The sequence below is a fragment of the Vipera ursinii genome, assembly GCF_947247035.1.
Source record: "Vipera ursinii genome assembly, chromosome: 3".
Lineage (NCBI taxonomy): Eukaryota > Metazoa > Chordata > Lepidosauria > Squamata > Viperidae > Vipera > Vipera ursinii.
The window spans coordinates 207,116,840-207,131,008 of record NC_139516.1 but is presented as its reverse complement, the minus strand read 5'-3'; the positions used below and the strand labels follow the sequence as shown (position 1 = coordinate 207,131,008).

Below are 14,169 nucleotides of genomic sequence, written 5' to 3'. Positions count from 1 at the left end.
CTCTGCACAACAAATTCCTTAACAGTAATGTCAAACCAGTAGGAAAAAGAGTACAATGTTGTGGCTGAATCAGAGAGAATAGATAAAGACACAGTTAAAAACAAATGCATGAAGGAAGATTGAAGGTAATGACTATGGCATATGAGCCAACCCACTGGCATCACACGTCTGTTGGTACGAGTCAACAAATGGAGTATAAAATGGGGAGAACACTCTTCATTCTGGCCTTGAAGAGCAAGAGGGAGGAATGCTAAGCTGATCTGACTGTTAGTTAGGGTTGGTATGCAGAGATGCTGAGACAAGAGTCCCATTTGTCCAGCCTGCTATAGAGATGTTGAGTCTTGCAGGAGCAACCACTTCTCAATTGCTGGGAAAACACGTCGCTAGTCTGACGCAAAATTGGAGAGAAGGAGAGCAGAGAGAAAAGATTGAGAACAGAGTGGCTGGAGAGAAAAGTTGGAAAGTGGAATTAACTGAGGGGATGGAACGGTTGTTAGTTCTAGATCAGAGAGAGAGAGAGATGAAAGGTCAACGGGTGGTTTACCTGGATGAAGAGAACTAAAAACTAAGAGAGACAAGATCTCTACCCAAGGCTGAAAAGGAAAAGGAGGGACCTACTACAAGTAGGAGCTTCATGCAAGACCCAACAAGGGACAAATCGGATCAACTTTTGATGGTGATCTTGGTCTCTGCAGAAAGATTGGGAAGAAGACCGTGAGAGAGGTTTTCCAGCAGCAGAGAAGCAATAGATGTTTGAAATATTGCTCAGCAAATTACTTATACCAATGATACTCCAATCATATGAAGTCTCACATAGTCCAGCAACATTGCAAAATTGTGATAATTTATATCATTCATTATAACGACTCATTAGAGTCATATTAGAAGAACGGGATGGAATGGAATGGAATGGAATAATATTACAGTGTGTGTGAGTTCGGCAGTTGTATTAATTTGTTTTTCCAAATAAATAGATAAATTTGCCATGTTTTAGGGTGAGTTCATCACAATCCCACAACTGCATTTTTAAAATATATTTGACAGAGCTAAAACAGAGTTTATACTCACTATTTGGATTCTTGGATTTTTCTTGGTATGAATTCCTTATGATGGAAAATAGAAAAGTTCTAGAAAGGAAAATAAACTATTGCTCAGCAAAGAGCTTTTTCTAGTGACATTCCAATCATATGGATGTCTCAGATAGTCCAGAAACATTGCAAAATTGTGATAAACCATTTATATCATTTTTATAATAACTCATCAGCTGAATTATTTACTAAAAGTACACAGGCAGAATATTGTTACAAAATATATTACAACAAATAATATCCTCAGTAAGAGGTAGATAATTTAAATATGCATTGATTAATTTTTGAACATCACTTAATGGCAAGAAGCAGAACAATACAGTATATAAAAATGAAGACAAACATGACGCTAATATTGATGCATCATGTGATATACCATATTAATTATCCCTTCCCTTCCCTTCCCTTCCCTTCCCTTCCCTTCCCTTCCCTTCCCTTCCCTTCTCTTCCCTTCCCTTCCCTTCCCTTCCCTTCCCTTCCCTTCCCTTCCCTTCCCTTCCCTTCCCTTCTCTTCTCTTCTCTTCTCTTCTCTTCTCTTCTCTTCTCTTCTCTTCTCTTCTCTTCTCAAAACTACCTGGAATAAACACATATTTAAACATACTATATACAACATATGTATAGACTTACAGACTTACATATAAGTTACATATAAATATTAATCACTGTCCATCTTGAATACATAACGGAAGAAGGATGCTTTAGAGATCACAAGGTATGGAACAAAACTTTGTCTTAATCTGGATGTTCTGCTTGGGATACCACGAAACCCCCTCCTCCCAGAAGGTAACAAGCAAAACAGGTCATGAAGAGGATATATAGTGTTCCAGGCAATCTTGTGGACTCTGCTCAAGCAACATTTATATGCTGTGTCCTGGATGGAAGGGAGGGAACTGCCAATGATCTTTTCAGCCATCCTCATCACCCTCTGCCCTGCCTTGCTGCCTGAAGCAGTGATGCTTCTAAACCAGACTGTGATGCTGTATGACAGGATGCTCTCGATCAATCATCCCTCTGTAGAAAGTGGTCAGGAGAGGAGAAGGAAGATGTGCTTTTTTCATGTGATGCAGAAAATGCAGGCACTGCTGTGCCCGCTTCACCACTTTCTCACTATTCAGCGACCAAGCCAGCCTACTCATTAGCTCCACACCCAGGAATTTGATGCTGGTAACCATCTCCACAGGTGAATCATTAATGCACGTGTGGATGTGCCTTCTTTAAAAGGTATTTCCCACTGAGATTTGTTAATGAATGAATGAATGAATGAATGAATGACTGTTATTTTTCCCCACCTTTATTACTTTTCATAAATAATTCAAGGCAGCAAACATACATAATACTCTTTCTTCCTCCTACTTCCCCCATAACAACAATCTTGTGAGGTCAGTTGGGCTGATTGAGAGAGAGTGACTGGCCCGAAGTCATTCAACCAGCTTTCATACTGGTTTCTAGGCTGGTGCTTTAACCACTAGATCAAACTGGCCTAGTCAATTAAACATTGCTATGATCAAAAGTGTATGTGTGTGGCAATACTATTGCTTCGAGACGTGTATTATTGTCACGGCTACAAATCCTGAAATCCAGAATGATTATTCCAGAATCATTTGGTTCTGGAATAATCTGACGAGAAAAGGTACATAAATTGGTCTCAACACGTGTGTTTGCTGCTACATCTGATATCCTATGTAGGAATAGTGCTATTGAACTTTTTGCCAGATTCAATTGAAGGATATGAGAGAAGACAGTGACAGAATCCATGAGATCATCATCTACAACTGTTTAGATAACTGATATCTCAAGATACTGCAGTAGTGAATGTTAGAAAACATCTTTCCACTATGAAAGTTTCCTTTCAGGTGAACTTAGGAAAAAGGTAGGACCAATTTGGTGCTTTTGATCTTCAAAGGAAACTTTAGGTTGACCCTACTGGTTAACACAGACATGTCAAACACAAGGCCCGGGGGCCGGATGCGGCCCGCAAAGTGGTTTCATGTGGCCTGCGAAGCCATCCTGGAAAGAGTGAGGGAACGGCCCCCACTGCCTTGGCCCTGGACCAGAGACCCTCCTTCTGCCAGAGACCCTCAGATCTGTCCTGCTCCTGCCCGGGCCCCCATAGGCACCCTTGATGCGAACGATGTAGAGCTAGCCATGCCCACCCAGTAGGCCATACGCACTCTAGCCACGCCCACCCAGTAGGCCACGCCCACCCAGGCCATATCCACCCGGCCCCTTGAGGGCAACCGCAATGCTGATGCGGCCCTCAGTGAAATTGAGTTTAACACCCCTGGGTTAACAGATAAGTCATTTTGTAAAGAAAGTGTCCTGGAAATGCCTTTCCTCATTCATGAACAATTAATGTTACAAAACTGGGGGAAGTTTGAGTTGGTGCAATTATTTCGCCTAGTTCAGTTTGTCCTTTTAGCCTTGCTCATTCCAGCATCCTCAAAATGATGATGCAACAAGAAAATACTGTTTGAAAGCAGAGGGAATGAATCCAACTACTACCTAGTATTTAATTGTAGTGGCAAGCCATAAGCTTTTATTAATTAAATAAGAAGGAAAAAAAGCAGAAGCAGATAAACTGAAGCATCAGTCATTCAATATATGCAGGTGATGTCTCTTGGTTATCTCATAAAAGCACTCATTATGAAAACAAAAAGTTAAAGGGAAACATTACATTAATGCTAAATATTAAAAAGACAGATAACCTGCATTCTGAATGAACTTTGATCATGAAGAGATGAAGGTGGTGAATTTCTTTTTCTTGACCTCAAGGAATTGATGAGGAGTGGGCTGGAAAAGTAAATAGAAATTAATTCTAGGGATGAAGACAATGACCTTATCCTTATGGAGAATAAGGATATTTCTATTACACTAATGAACAGAATAAGGGACGCGGTGGCTCAGTGGGTTAGGATGCTGAGCTTGTTGATCAGAAGGTCGGCAGTTTGGCGGGTCGAATCCCGAGTGCCGCGTAGCAGAGTGAGCGCCTGTTACTCGTCCCAGCTTCTGCCAACCTAGCAGTTCGAAAGCACATAAAAATGCAAGTAGAAAAATAGGGACCACTCCGGTGGGAAGGTCCCGTGCTCCTTTGGCGTCTAGTCATGCCGGCCACATGACCACGGAGACGTCCTCGGACAAGCGCTGGCTCTTCGGCTTTGAAACGGAGATGAGCACCGGCCCCTAGAGTCGGAAACGACTAGCACACATGTGCGGGGGAACCTTTACCTTTACCTTTACCTAATGAACAGAATAGTTAAAGCACAATGGTCTTTCCAATGATTATGTATAGTTGTGAATATCAGGCACTGAGAAGGTTTGACTGAAAAAAGATGCCTCTGAACGATGAATCTGGAGATGGCCTCTGAGAATAACGATCCACAAGAATCAATTAATATTGGACTAGTATGACATATTGTTCTCTTAAGGTGATGGTAGCAAGAGAAACTCACATACTTTTAAGGTGTGGTACAAGCAGATGATAGTCAAGAAAAAAAAATCACATTTGGCAAAGTTGAGAGAAATAGGACAACTGATTAAAAATGGTTATTAATTTATTTCCGTCTGCCCAACTATAGCAGAAATTGTCAACATAGGTAAAAAAAATACCTCTAAGCACCTCTCATGATGCTATCCATTCATTTCTTTCAAGTTTATTCCATTAAATGCATTTAAGAAGAATAGTGGCAAGTAAAAACATTTACTGCTAGCATGATATTTATTGTTGAACAGAACAGAACAGAACAGAACAGAACAGAATAGAATAGAATAGAATAGAATAGAATAGAACAGAGCAGAACAGAACAGAACAGAACAGAACAGAACAGAATAGAATAGAATAGAATAATAACTCTCTTGTCACTTTGAATGTACACTAATCGGCATAAATTAAAATGAAATTTCATTGCGTACAGCTCTCAGAGGGTCACCACCTCTGACATACACTACCTAAATATGACAAAAATATAAATAAATACAGAATTATGCATATACCCACATATATTATATGACACAGAGAAACAACAGTCTAGTTTGGGTTATGTATACATGCGTATGGTGAAAAACATGATTCTTGTGAGTTTACCAGACAAATGGCACAGGGAAGAAAGCTATTATTGCTGTTCATTTCCTAAGTCTCATCCACTCTTCATGGACCCATGGACCATAGCATAGCAGGTCCTCCACTGTCTCCTGGAGTTTGCCCAAATTCATGCTCATTGCATTGATGACATTATCTAATCATCTCATCCTCTTCTCCTTTTAGCATGATATTTACTTGGGGCAATATCTTTGGACTCCACAGAAGTCCACTAGGAGCATCTGTGCAGGCAAAACTGTTTCTCCTTCCAGGAAATAAATGTTTTATATTTCAACAAGACCATGATAGCTGCCCTGCTGAGCACAGACAGGTTTCCCACGTCAGCTAGTTTGTGTAAGTATCTAACTCCATTCATCAGAAAATACAAATGTGTGGGCACATTGCACACATTAAAAATAAAATTCTGTTGCCTGCTCTCAAAAGTGTACACATACACAATACACATGTAACCATGCTATATACAACATATGTACATACCTACAACCTTACATATAAATATATATAAATATTAATCACTATCCATTTTCATCATGCAGGATCCAATCCAATTTTCATCATGTCTTCTGACTACTAGTTGTTGTTCATGGATGTGCTCTGGTAATCTTTGTCTGTTTGTTCAATATAGTTGCTGTTACAGTCCTGTTGAAAGAAAAATCTTTATCAGAGTCCAGTCCAAGCTGGGAATAAACAAAATGGAGACTGCTTTAGGAAAGAAGTTTGTAGTTTATTGAAATAGCAGAACCATAAGACATGTGGCTGTGGAGCAGCTGACCAACTGTTGTTGGGAGTGTTGGATTTTTATACCTTCTTGGGCTTTTGTGTTTGAAGTTGTTCCTGTGGCATGAACTTTGACCTGAGGTTCAGTGTACCCTTTTAGTATTCTGATGGTGGTGAGTTAATCCTATTATGTCCTGAAGTTCATATCCTGCTTCCCTGCAGCTGTGGCTGATGACTGTATGTCCTCTGTTGGATTTTTGGGGTGAGAGGTTGTTGGTTCTAGGGATCTTTGTCTTTTTAATCCCATCAGCTTCAAATTTTCTGGCTACAGTCTTTCTGAAAGGATTATCAAATCTTCATTTCTAAAAGCTGGCCTACTTGGTTTCTGCTTGGGGGAGGGAGACTTGGAGCTTTCTAAGATTTTTGTATTATTCCTTTGGGGAAATATAACATTCTGTCCTTTTTTAATATCCCCCCCCAAAAAAAATATTTCCTTCTTTAGGAGAGTGGGTGGGTGCTGACTTCCAACAGTCCTTTCACTTTATGTTGTAGATGACAGACGCTTTCTTCTGAGGCTGCTGGGTCTTTCGATTTGCTTAGGATGTTTTGGAGGGGTTTAGTTGCCTTGTGTGTTACAAACATAACTGCAGCACGTGTGTGTGGGGGGGTGTATTGTGAAAGCTGGTTCTAGTGGTGGCAAGTTCTTTGAATGAGAGGGTTCTTCCACTGTCTTTTAAAGAGGATTTCTTTTTCATAGATCCTCAAAAAGCTATTGCTGGACCCCACTATACTGGACAATGTTTATCCCGTAGGAAACCTTCCCTTTTTTATTGAAGTTGATTGAGAAGGAGATTGCGCAACAATATCAGAGGGCCCTAGATAAAGCAGATTGTCTAGATCCATTTCTATCAGGATTCAGTCCTGTGTATGAGATGGAAACGGTATTGGTCCTACTTTGGAATGATCGTTGCCATGAGTGGCATGGTGGTTGTCCATCGATCCTTGTCCTACCTGGCCTCTTGGAAACTTCAGTACCATCAACCCTGATATCCTTATGGATCGAGTCATAGGACTGGTCTTATGCTAGTTTGCCTCCCTTTCTAGGACTCAATTCCAGTTCATGGTGATTTGAGGGGAAGAGATCTTGCCCTCATCCCATGCTGTGTGGGGTGCTGTAGGGGGTCAGTCTCTCTCTTAGCTCCTATTTAACATCTGCATAAGGCGACTGGGTGAGCTCATCCATTGCCATGGGTTGAGATATCATGAGTACGCTGATTATACCCAATTATAGATCTCTGCTTCTGGCAAAGTAAGTAATGGTTGTATGTCTAAACTCAGTGCTTGTAGACTGTGAAAATGTGGATGAAGCCCTACATGGCATGCAGCCAGGTTACTTGAGGGACCACTTCTTCCCAATTACTTCTGCCCACCCAGTATGCCATCCAGTCACTTGATGGTGAGATGAACAGCAATATAAATATGATGAATACATACATAAATAATAGAAAACAAATGATTTCTTTACTAAGGCAAGCCGTTTATTGAAATGCATTGCTAGTTAGTATGTTTACGCTTGCAATGTTATTTCTAATGTGCAGAAGGAAACATTTCACTGCTACTAGAAGATCCTATACAGAATACTGAAGCTGCTTTTCTCTTCGGCAACTTCTTCATGACACAAATGCTCAACAAAGAATATTCATCAAGTGCCCATGGTCCTTCAGTTCTTGATTTCCTGTCTAAAAGAACCATCAATGAAAGATAGGGGAAAACCAGGAAAATTGAGTTTCTCCACACACATATCTTTTTATTATGTATCAGAAGCATCCATGCATACAAAAATTGATGGCCTTTAATCATCTAGCCCAGGGGTAGGCAACCTCGCCTCTTTTATGACTCGTGGACTTCAGCTCCCACAATTCCTGAGACAACATGGCTAGCTCAGGAATTCTGGGAGTTGAAGTCCACGAGTCATAAAAAAGCCAAGGTTGCCTACCCCTGATTAGCCCAATCCACTGTTTGAACACCCTCCAGTATATCTATCTTTAGTATATCATTTTCAGTATAGTCACAATGGAGCTCATCATGCATAGAATCCAAATGAAACCTTATTTGAGAAGGCAGAATAAAACATAATCATTTGTCCCCCCCTATATATCCTCTTATAAGAATCTTGTGGTCTTAAAAGGTTAATGCCACCAAACATTTTATGTGTTATGCTTATTTTAACTTCTGGAACACATCACAACTTCTCCATTAATTCTTCTCTTATCATGCTTTAGAGAAAATAATTTCTGGCATAAGCAAATTCTTAAAAATTGTCTTTGGGTAATGAAGTACCGCATTCTAACAGTGGAGATCCCTATGTGACCTAAACATCTCCAGATTTTGGATTTCATTTTCCACTTTTCATTGACTTGTTAGGTGAAGGCTGGAATTAAGGATCCTCTATGGTCCAAGAGATTAGAAGTTCTCTAGATATACTGGATTTACTGTTTCTAAAGCATTGAATCTCGCTTATGCATCTAATTTTGCCGTGACTGAGGTTTCAAGTTCCTCTCCACGGCTTTCCTCTTCCTTAAAAACTCTCTCAAATATCACTCTGATTATCATTCTAGATGGTCTTTGTTTGCCCCTTCCTACCAGAAAATAGATGAGTGGGTTAATGGTGCTATTTAAGGAAGAACAAATATAGGCATATTCATAGACATAAGGATTATCAAACTGGGGATAATAGAGTGAGAGATACTGAATAGCATTCATCGGAAAAGCAAAAAAGAGAAAAAAGAGAAGAGTGACCAAGATGGTGACCCAAAGTTTTCCTTGCTTATGATGAGAAGGTAGTAGACAGGTTTTCAATGAAAGGGCTACTGTAGACAGAGTCATCAAAGGAGTGAGCAGTAGGGCATTCAGGAGAAATTGGTAGAACCTTAGCATGTAAAATCCGGTCGTTAACAAGAGAATGACATGTAGAGAAGAATATAGGAAGTTGCACACCCATATTATGTTACATACAATGGTGGACATTTTCCGGGAACGGTGCATTTTATACCAAAGTGGGGAAAAAACCGCAGTGCACCTGTCAATGCTCATAGCAGTCAAGATGCATAAACCAGTACTGTACATGAACAAGAAAAGACCCCGAAATAACGTCTTTAGTGGATCACCATATTCTATATGACTAGCTTTGGCTATAAGCCAATATATATCAATAGCACTCAGACCTATGAGCACACCAAAGTCAGCAATGGAGAGATTCAGGAAGTAAACTGAGAAATTATTCCTCTTAATGTGGAACCCAAGAAGCCAGATGGTGCCTCCGTTTCCCACAAGTCCCCAAAGGCAGATAACTAGAGTTATGGTGATCATCAAAAACACTCCTAGAGGAATTGTGCCTTGATCTTCTGGAAGACTGGTCCTATTGTGGAAGCTCTCCGTTGCATTGTGTGATACGTTATATTCCATTCTAGCATTCAGCAAGGACAGCAGTAAAATTCAGCACGATGGACAGTTATTAATTTGGTGTTCTGATGTATATAGAGACTCCTGCTGGAAGAAAAGATATAGGATATCATTCTTTTTTTTTCCCCCTGACACGGAGCTAAAGAATTATTTCTGCCTGGCCTCACATGGATTAATGAATAACTAAAACAAAATAAATTAGAAATGAAAAAAAATCAATGCATTCAGGCTTGATGCCACTTTAATCTGTATTCATCCACAAGTCTTGTTTCTACATGAGTCCTTTTTGTAATGTTACAAAAGGCAGATTGAGTGGAAGAGTTGAAATAAAGCCTGAACTGACAATGAAGGTGAGAAACAGCCATCGACTTCAATCACTATATTAGGTACCAGAGAAATACTAGTACTTCTCAAATCTCCAAACTTTCTTTCTACCATAAAAATTCAGAGAACAGTATCATGCAATGATTGGGCATAGATTTATTCTAAATATTGCTTTCTGTTGTTTTCATCCAATTTTGCACATTGTACAAAATTAACCGGCAGCTTTACTAATATAAAATTAGCATTTCATATGTATTTGTTGCATTTGCTCTCAACACACCAAGAAATGTTTCTCCTTCAGCTGAGCTAGACTATTTTTAAATCACCACCCTGTGTAAAATCTAGACTATTTTTAAATCACCACCCTGTGTATGTGTTTCCTAACAATTGAATGCTATAATCTGGATGAGGATTGTAGGTGAAAATCTCCATGCTTCATACCCAAACTTTTTATGTACTCCAAAAACCATTCATTTCCTCTTAAAACAAGGAAACAATTGCACTAGGTATCTTATGTCATATCAAGTAGAGATCTGGAGCCCTACACTGAAGCACAGAAACATTCAATTCCCTCGGCTAAGTGGAATCTTATTTCTGACCTCAGCATGAATAGATAATCAAAGCAGGCACATCTTTCTCTTATTAGTAAACGCTACCGGTCTACTATAGAGAGCATCCTCTCGCATGGTATTGTGGTCTGGTATGCTGGTCTGACAGCCGCGGATAGGAAAGTATTACAGAGGGTGGTGAGCACAGCACAACACATTGTGGGCTGTTCCCTGACACCACTGGATGACCTCGCCAGGGCTCGTTGCCTTGGAAGAGTGAGGAAAATTCTCAGGGATGACTCACAACCTGGACGGTACCTCTTTACTTTCCTACCATCGGGTAGGAGATATAGGAGTATAGCCAGCCGCACCAACAGGCTGAAAAACACCTTTTATCCATGGGCTGTTAGGCTTTTGAACGAGAAATAACTTGTGTGAATTTTATGCAGAATTGACTTGGGAAGCTGGTGTGTGGTGTAGTTGGTTTACATGGTGTAGTAAGATGGAGGGTTTGTTGTCACTTTGTGTTGGGGGGTGGGAGCACAAAGGGAGGCTCAGCTAATCTCAATGTATACATAGTTGTACTTTGACAATAAAGATTTATTTATTTATTTATTTATTTATTTATTTATTTATTTATTTATTTATTTATTTATTTATTTATTTATTTTAGAAGTGACAAGGTTGTGCAACTTAATATCCTCTTTTCACAATCTAGGCCACCCCTGAATTCTTGGAGCTTTATAGGGTCAACCAAGATACTGCTGGTATTTTTTTAATGGGATAACAGGGTGAATTTCTGGAGACAGAGGAAGTCACAGTAAGAAAGAAGTGATTGGTTTAAGAATGGCCAGCATATATTTTTCTATAGGCTAACAGGAAATACCATTACATATTTTAACAATTGTGCTTTGTGGATCAGAATAATATTATGGTATAATTTTGCAGTAAGAAATACAAGAAAAATACATTTATTTAAGAATCAAATCTAGTGCTTTATAAATTAGAAGCTGAAGGGATCTGACTTATTATAGATTATGTGAAGGTAGAATCGAATGGATCAAATTCTCCAGGTCATTTATTGGGCTAGTTTATTCACCGTTTCATTTATTTATAAGCTACATTTTACAATCATGTTCTTCCCCAAGTTTGCAAGAAAAAAAGTTGTAAGATTTTTTTTTAAAATCCCGGACATAGTAGATTTCTACAGATAATCCTCAACTTACAACAGTTCATTTAGTGAATGTTTGAAGTTACAACAGCATTGAGAAAGGTGACTTATGACCATTTTTCACACTTACAAGCATTGTGGCATCCCTCTGGTCATGTGATCAAAATTCAGATGTCTGGAGTCATGAGACCCCTTTTGCAACACTTAACAACTGTGTTACTAACTTAACAACTGCAGTGGTTCACTTAACAACTGTGGCAAGAAAGGTCCTAAAACTAACTTAAAAAAATATTTCACTTAGCAACAGAAATCTTTGGCTCAATTTTAGCTGTAAGTCGAAGAATACCTGTATTTATAATCAAATAATCTATCCTTAGTGACCAGCCAGTTGTAAAATAGAAATTGAAAAATAATTCACATCAGAAAGTACAAATCAGTGAAACCGGAATAAACAGTAAATTATGAAACACTTAAAATCCAAGCAGAGCAAAATAAATATTCAACTACTGCCAATGGTAGATGTACTGCAAATTCTAATGTAATGATTGAGAACTCTTTCTAGAAACGATTATACCAAGAGGGTGGGGGAGAAATAAGAAAGTCTTGAACATACCAGAATTATTTCCAAACCCACCAGTAGCAGGAGTGAATCAGGAGATTATTGAGCATATATACACCTGCAGATAAGATGAGAATTTCAGTTGCAAAAATATATCTCAAAAGTCAGATTCAGCTTAACCATGAATAGGTTTGTCCACCAATATCTACAGCAGGGGTGTCAAACTCAATTTCATTGAGGGCCGCATCAGCATTGCGGTTGCCCTCAAGGGGCCGGGTGGGTGTGGCCAGGGTGGGTGTGGCCTACTGGGTGGGTGTGGCTAGAGTGCGTATGGCCTACTGGGTGGGCGTGGCCAGCTCTACATCGTTTGCATCAAGGGTGCCTATGGGGGCCTGGGCAGGAGTGGGACAGATCTGAGGGTCTCTGGCAGAAGGAGGGTCTCTGGGCCAGGGCCAAGGCAGTGGGGGCCGTTCCCTCACTGTTTCCAGGATGGCTTCGCGGGCCGCATGAAACCACTTCGTGGGCCGGATCCGGCCCCCGGGCCTTGTGTTTGACATGTCTGATCTACAGTAATATCTTTTAAAAGTACTCATATAGCCCATATATACTCATAGATAAGACCATCAGTGAATAAACAGACCCTTAAATGTATAACCCAAACACCATAAAAATTCAGATCAGCTTATCCACGGGGGACTTGTATTTCATGGTTTTTTTAGTTGAAAATTGGAAGGTCATCAGATGGGTTTATACAGGAAAATATACAGTAAGCAATACAGGTTTCAAACTCTGATATCAAAGAAGAAATAAGATTTATGACAACTATAATGATTCCACCCAGTTTCTCTGATCCTGGCTTAACATACCTGATCATACATACATTAGCATACTTACCGTAGCCATGGGACTCTCTTGGAAACTGTTTAGTGTTTGAACTCTGCAACCCTGCTCCAAAGTTGTCCTTTCTTGCACTGATAAATAATAATAATAATAATAATAATAATAATAATAATAATAATAATAATAATAATAATAATAATAATAATAATAAAATAAAAAATAAAAACACGGAGGGCAATACAGCTGAATTTGTTGTTGTTAGCTGCGAAGTTGTGTCCGACCCATCACGACCCTATGGACAACATTCCTCCAGGCCTTCCTGTCCTCTACCATCTTCTGGAGTCCATTTAATCTCACGCCTACTGCTTCAGTGACTCCATCCAGCCACCTCATTCTCTGTCGTCCCCTTCTTCTATTGCCCTCGATCTTCCCCAGCATTAGGCTCTTCTCCAGGGAGTCCTTCCTTCTCATTAGGTGGCCAAAGTACTTGAGTTTTAGCTTCAGGATCTGGCCTTCTAAAGAGCAGTCAGGATTGATCTCCTCTAGGACTGACCGGTTTGATCTATTTGCAGTCCAAGGGACTCGCAGGAGTCTTCTCCAGCACCACAGTTCAAAGGCCTCAATTCTTTGGCGCTCAGCCTTTCTTATGGTCCAACTTTCATAGCCATACATTGCAACTGGGAAGACCATAGCCTTGACTATACGCACTTTTGTTGACAGGGTGATGTCTCTGCTTTTTAGTGTGCTGTCTAGATTTGCCATGGCTTTCCTCCCCAGGAGCAAGCGTCTTTTAATTTCTTGGCTACAGTCCCCATCTGCAGTGAACAGCTGAATTAGTATATTGCAAAGGAATATGCTTATGGCTGCATAGAATACATAGAATATTGTTTTCCTAGAAAAATCAAGGAATTAAAAGTTTTTTAAAAATAGTCCCTTTCTTTCTTCATTGTGTTTCAACCACTCCTTTCCCATGCTAAAGTGCGATCCATCTCTGTCAGAAGCCATCCTACCACACAAGAGAAAGCAAAGCTATCCCTTAGAGATATACAGTAGATCAAACAAGCAAAGACAAATGCTATCCTAAAGCAACTCCAAGAACATTTTACAGAAAGAAAATGATATTAAATGATCTAGCTGATGTTATTATCCCTGCTTGGAAATGAATATTTGCTTCTCACCTTGATTCTAGCAGCCAATCCTTGTATGTCTTACCTTCTTCCAGCTGTATTTGTTGGTTGGCCAGTGGATATTGGAGCTTAATGCCTTCTTTCTCTGGAATGATTATAAACTATTGTTCTCCTAGTGTACAGCCCACATGCTTTGGCAGAAAGTACAAAAGAGACGCTTTTATACATTTTCAGAAA

General features: G+C 39.7%; 2 protein-coding genes across 2 annotated transcripts in view; both read right to left on the bottom strand.

The window, feature by feature from the left end:
* LOC310638764 (proto-oncogene Mas-like) overlaps positions 1 to 14,169 on the bottom strand; it is a 481,088-nt gene that overhangs the window by 164,364 nt on the left and 302,555 nt on the right. The window lies entirely within an intron of this gene.
* On the bottom strand, positions 8,419 to 9,393 carry LOC310637695 (mas-related G-protein coupled receptor member H-like; the record flags this gene model as incomplete). Its single annotated transcript, XM_083358196.1, has 1 exon — positions 8,419 to 9,393. A coding segment is annotated over one exon (975 nt), but the record flags the coding sequence as incomplete, so codon positions are not given.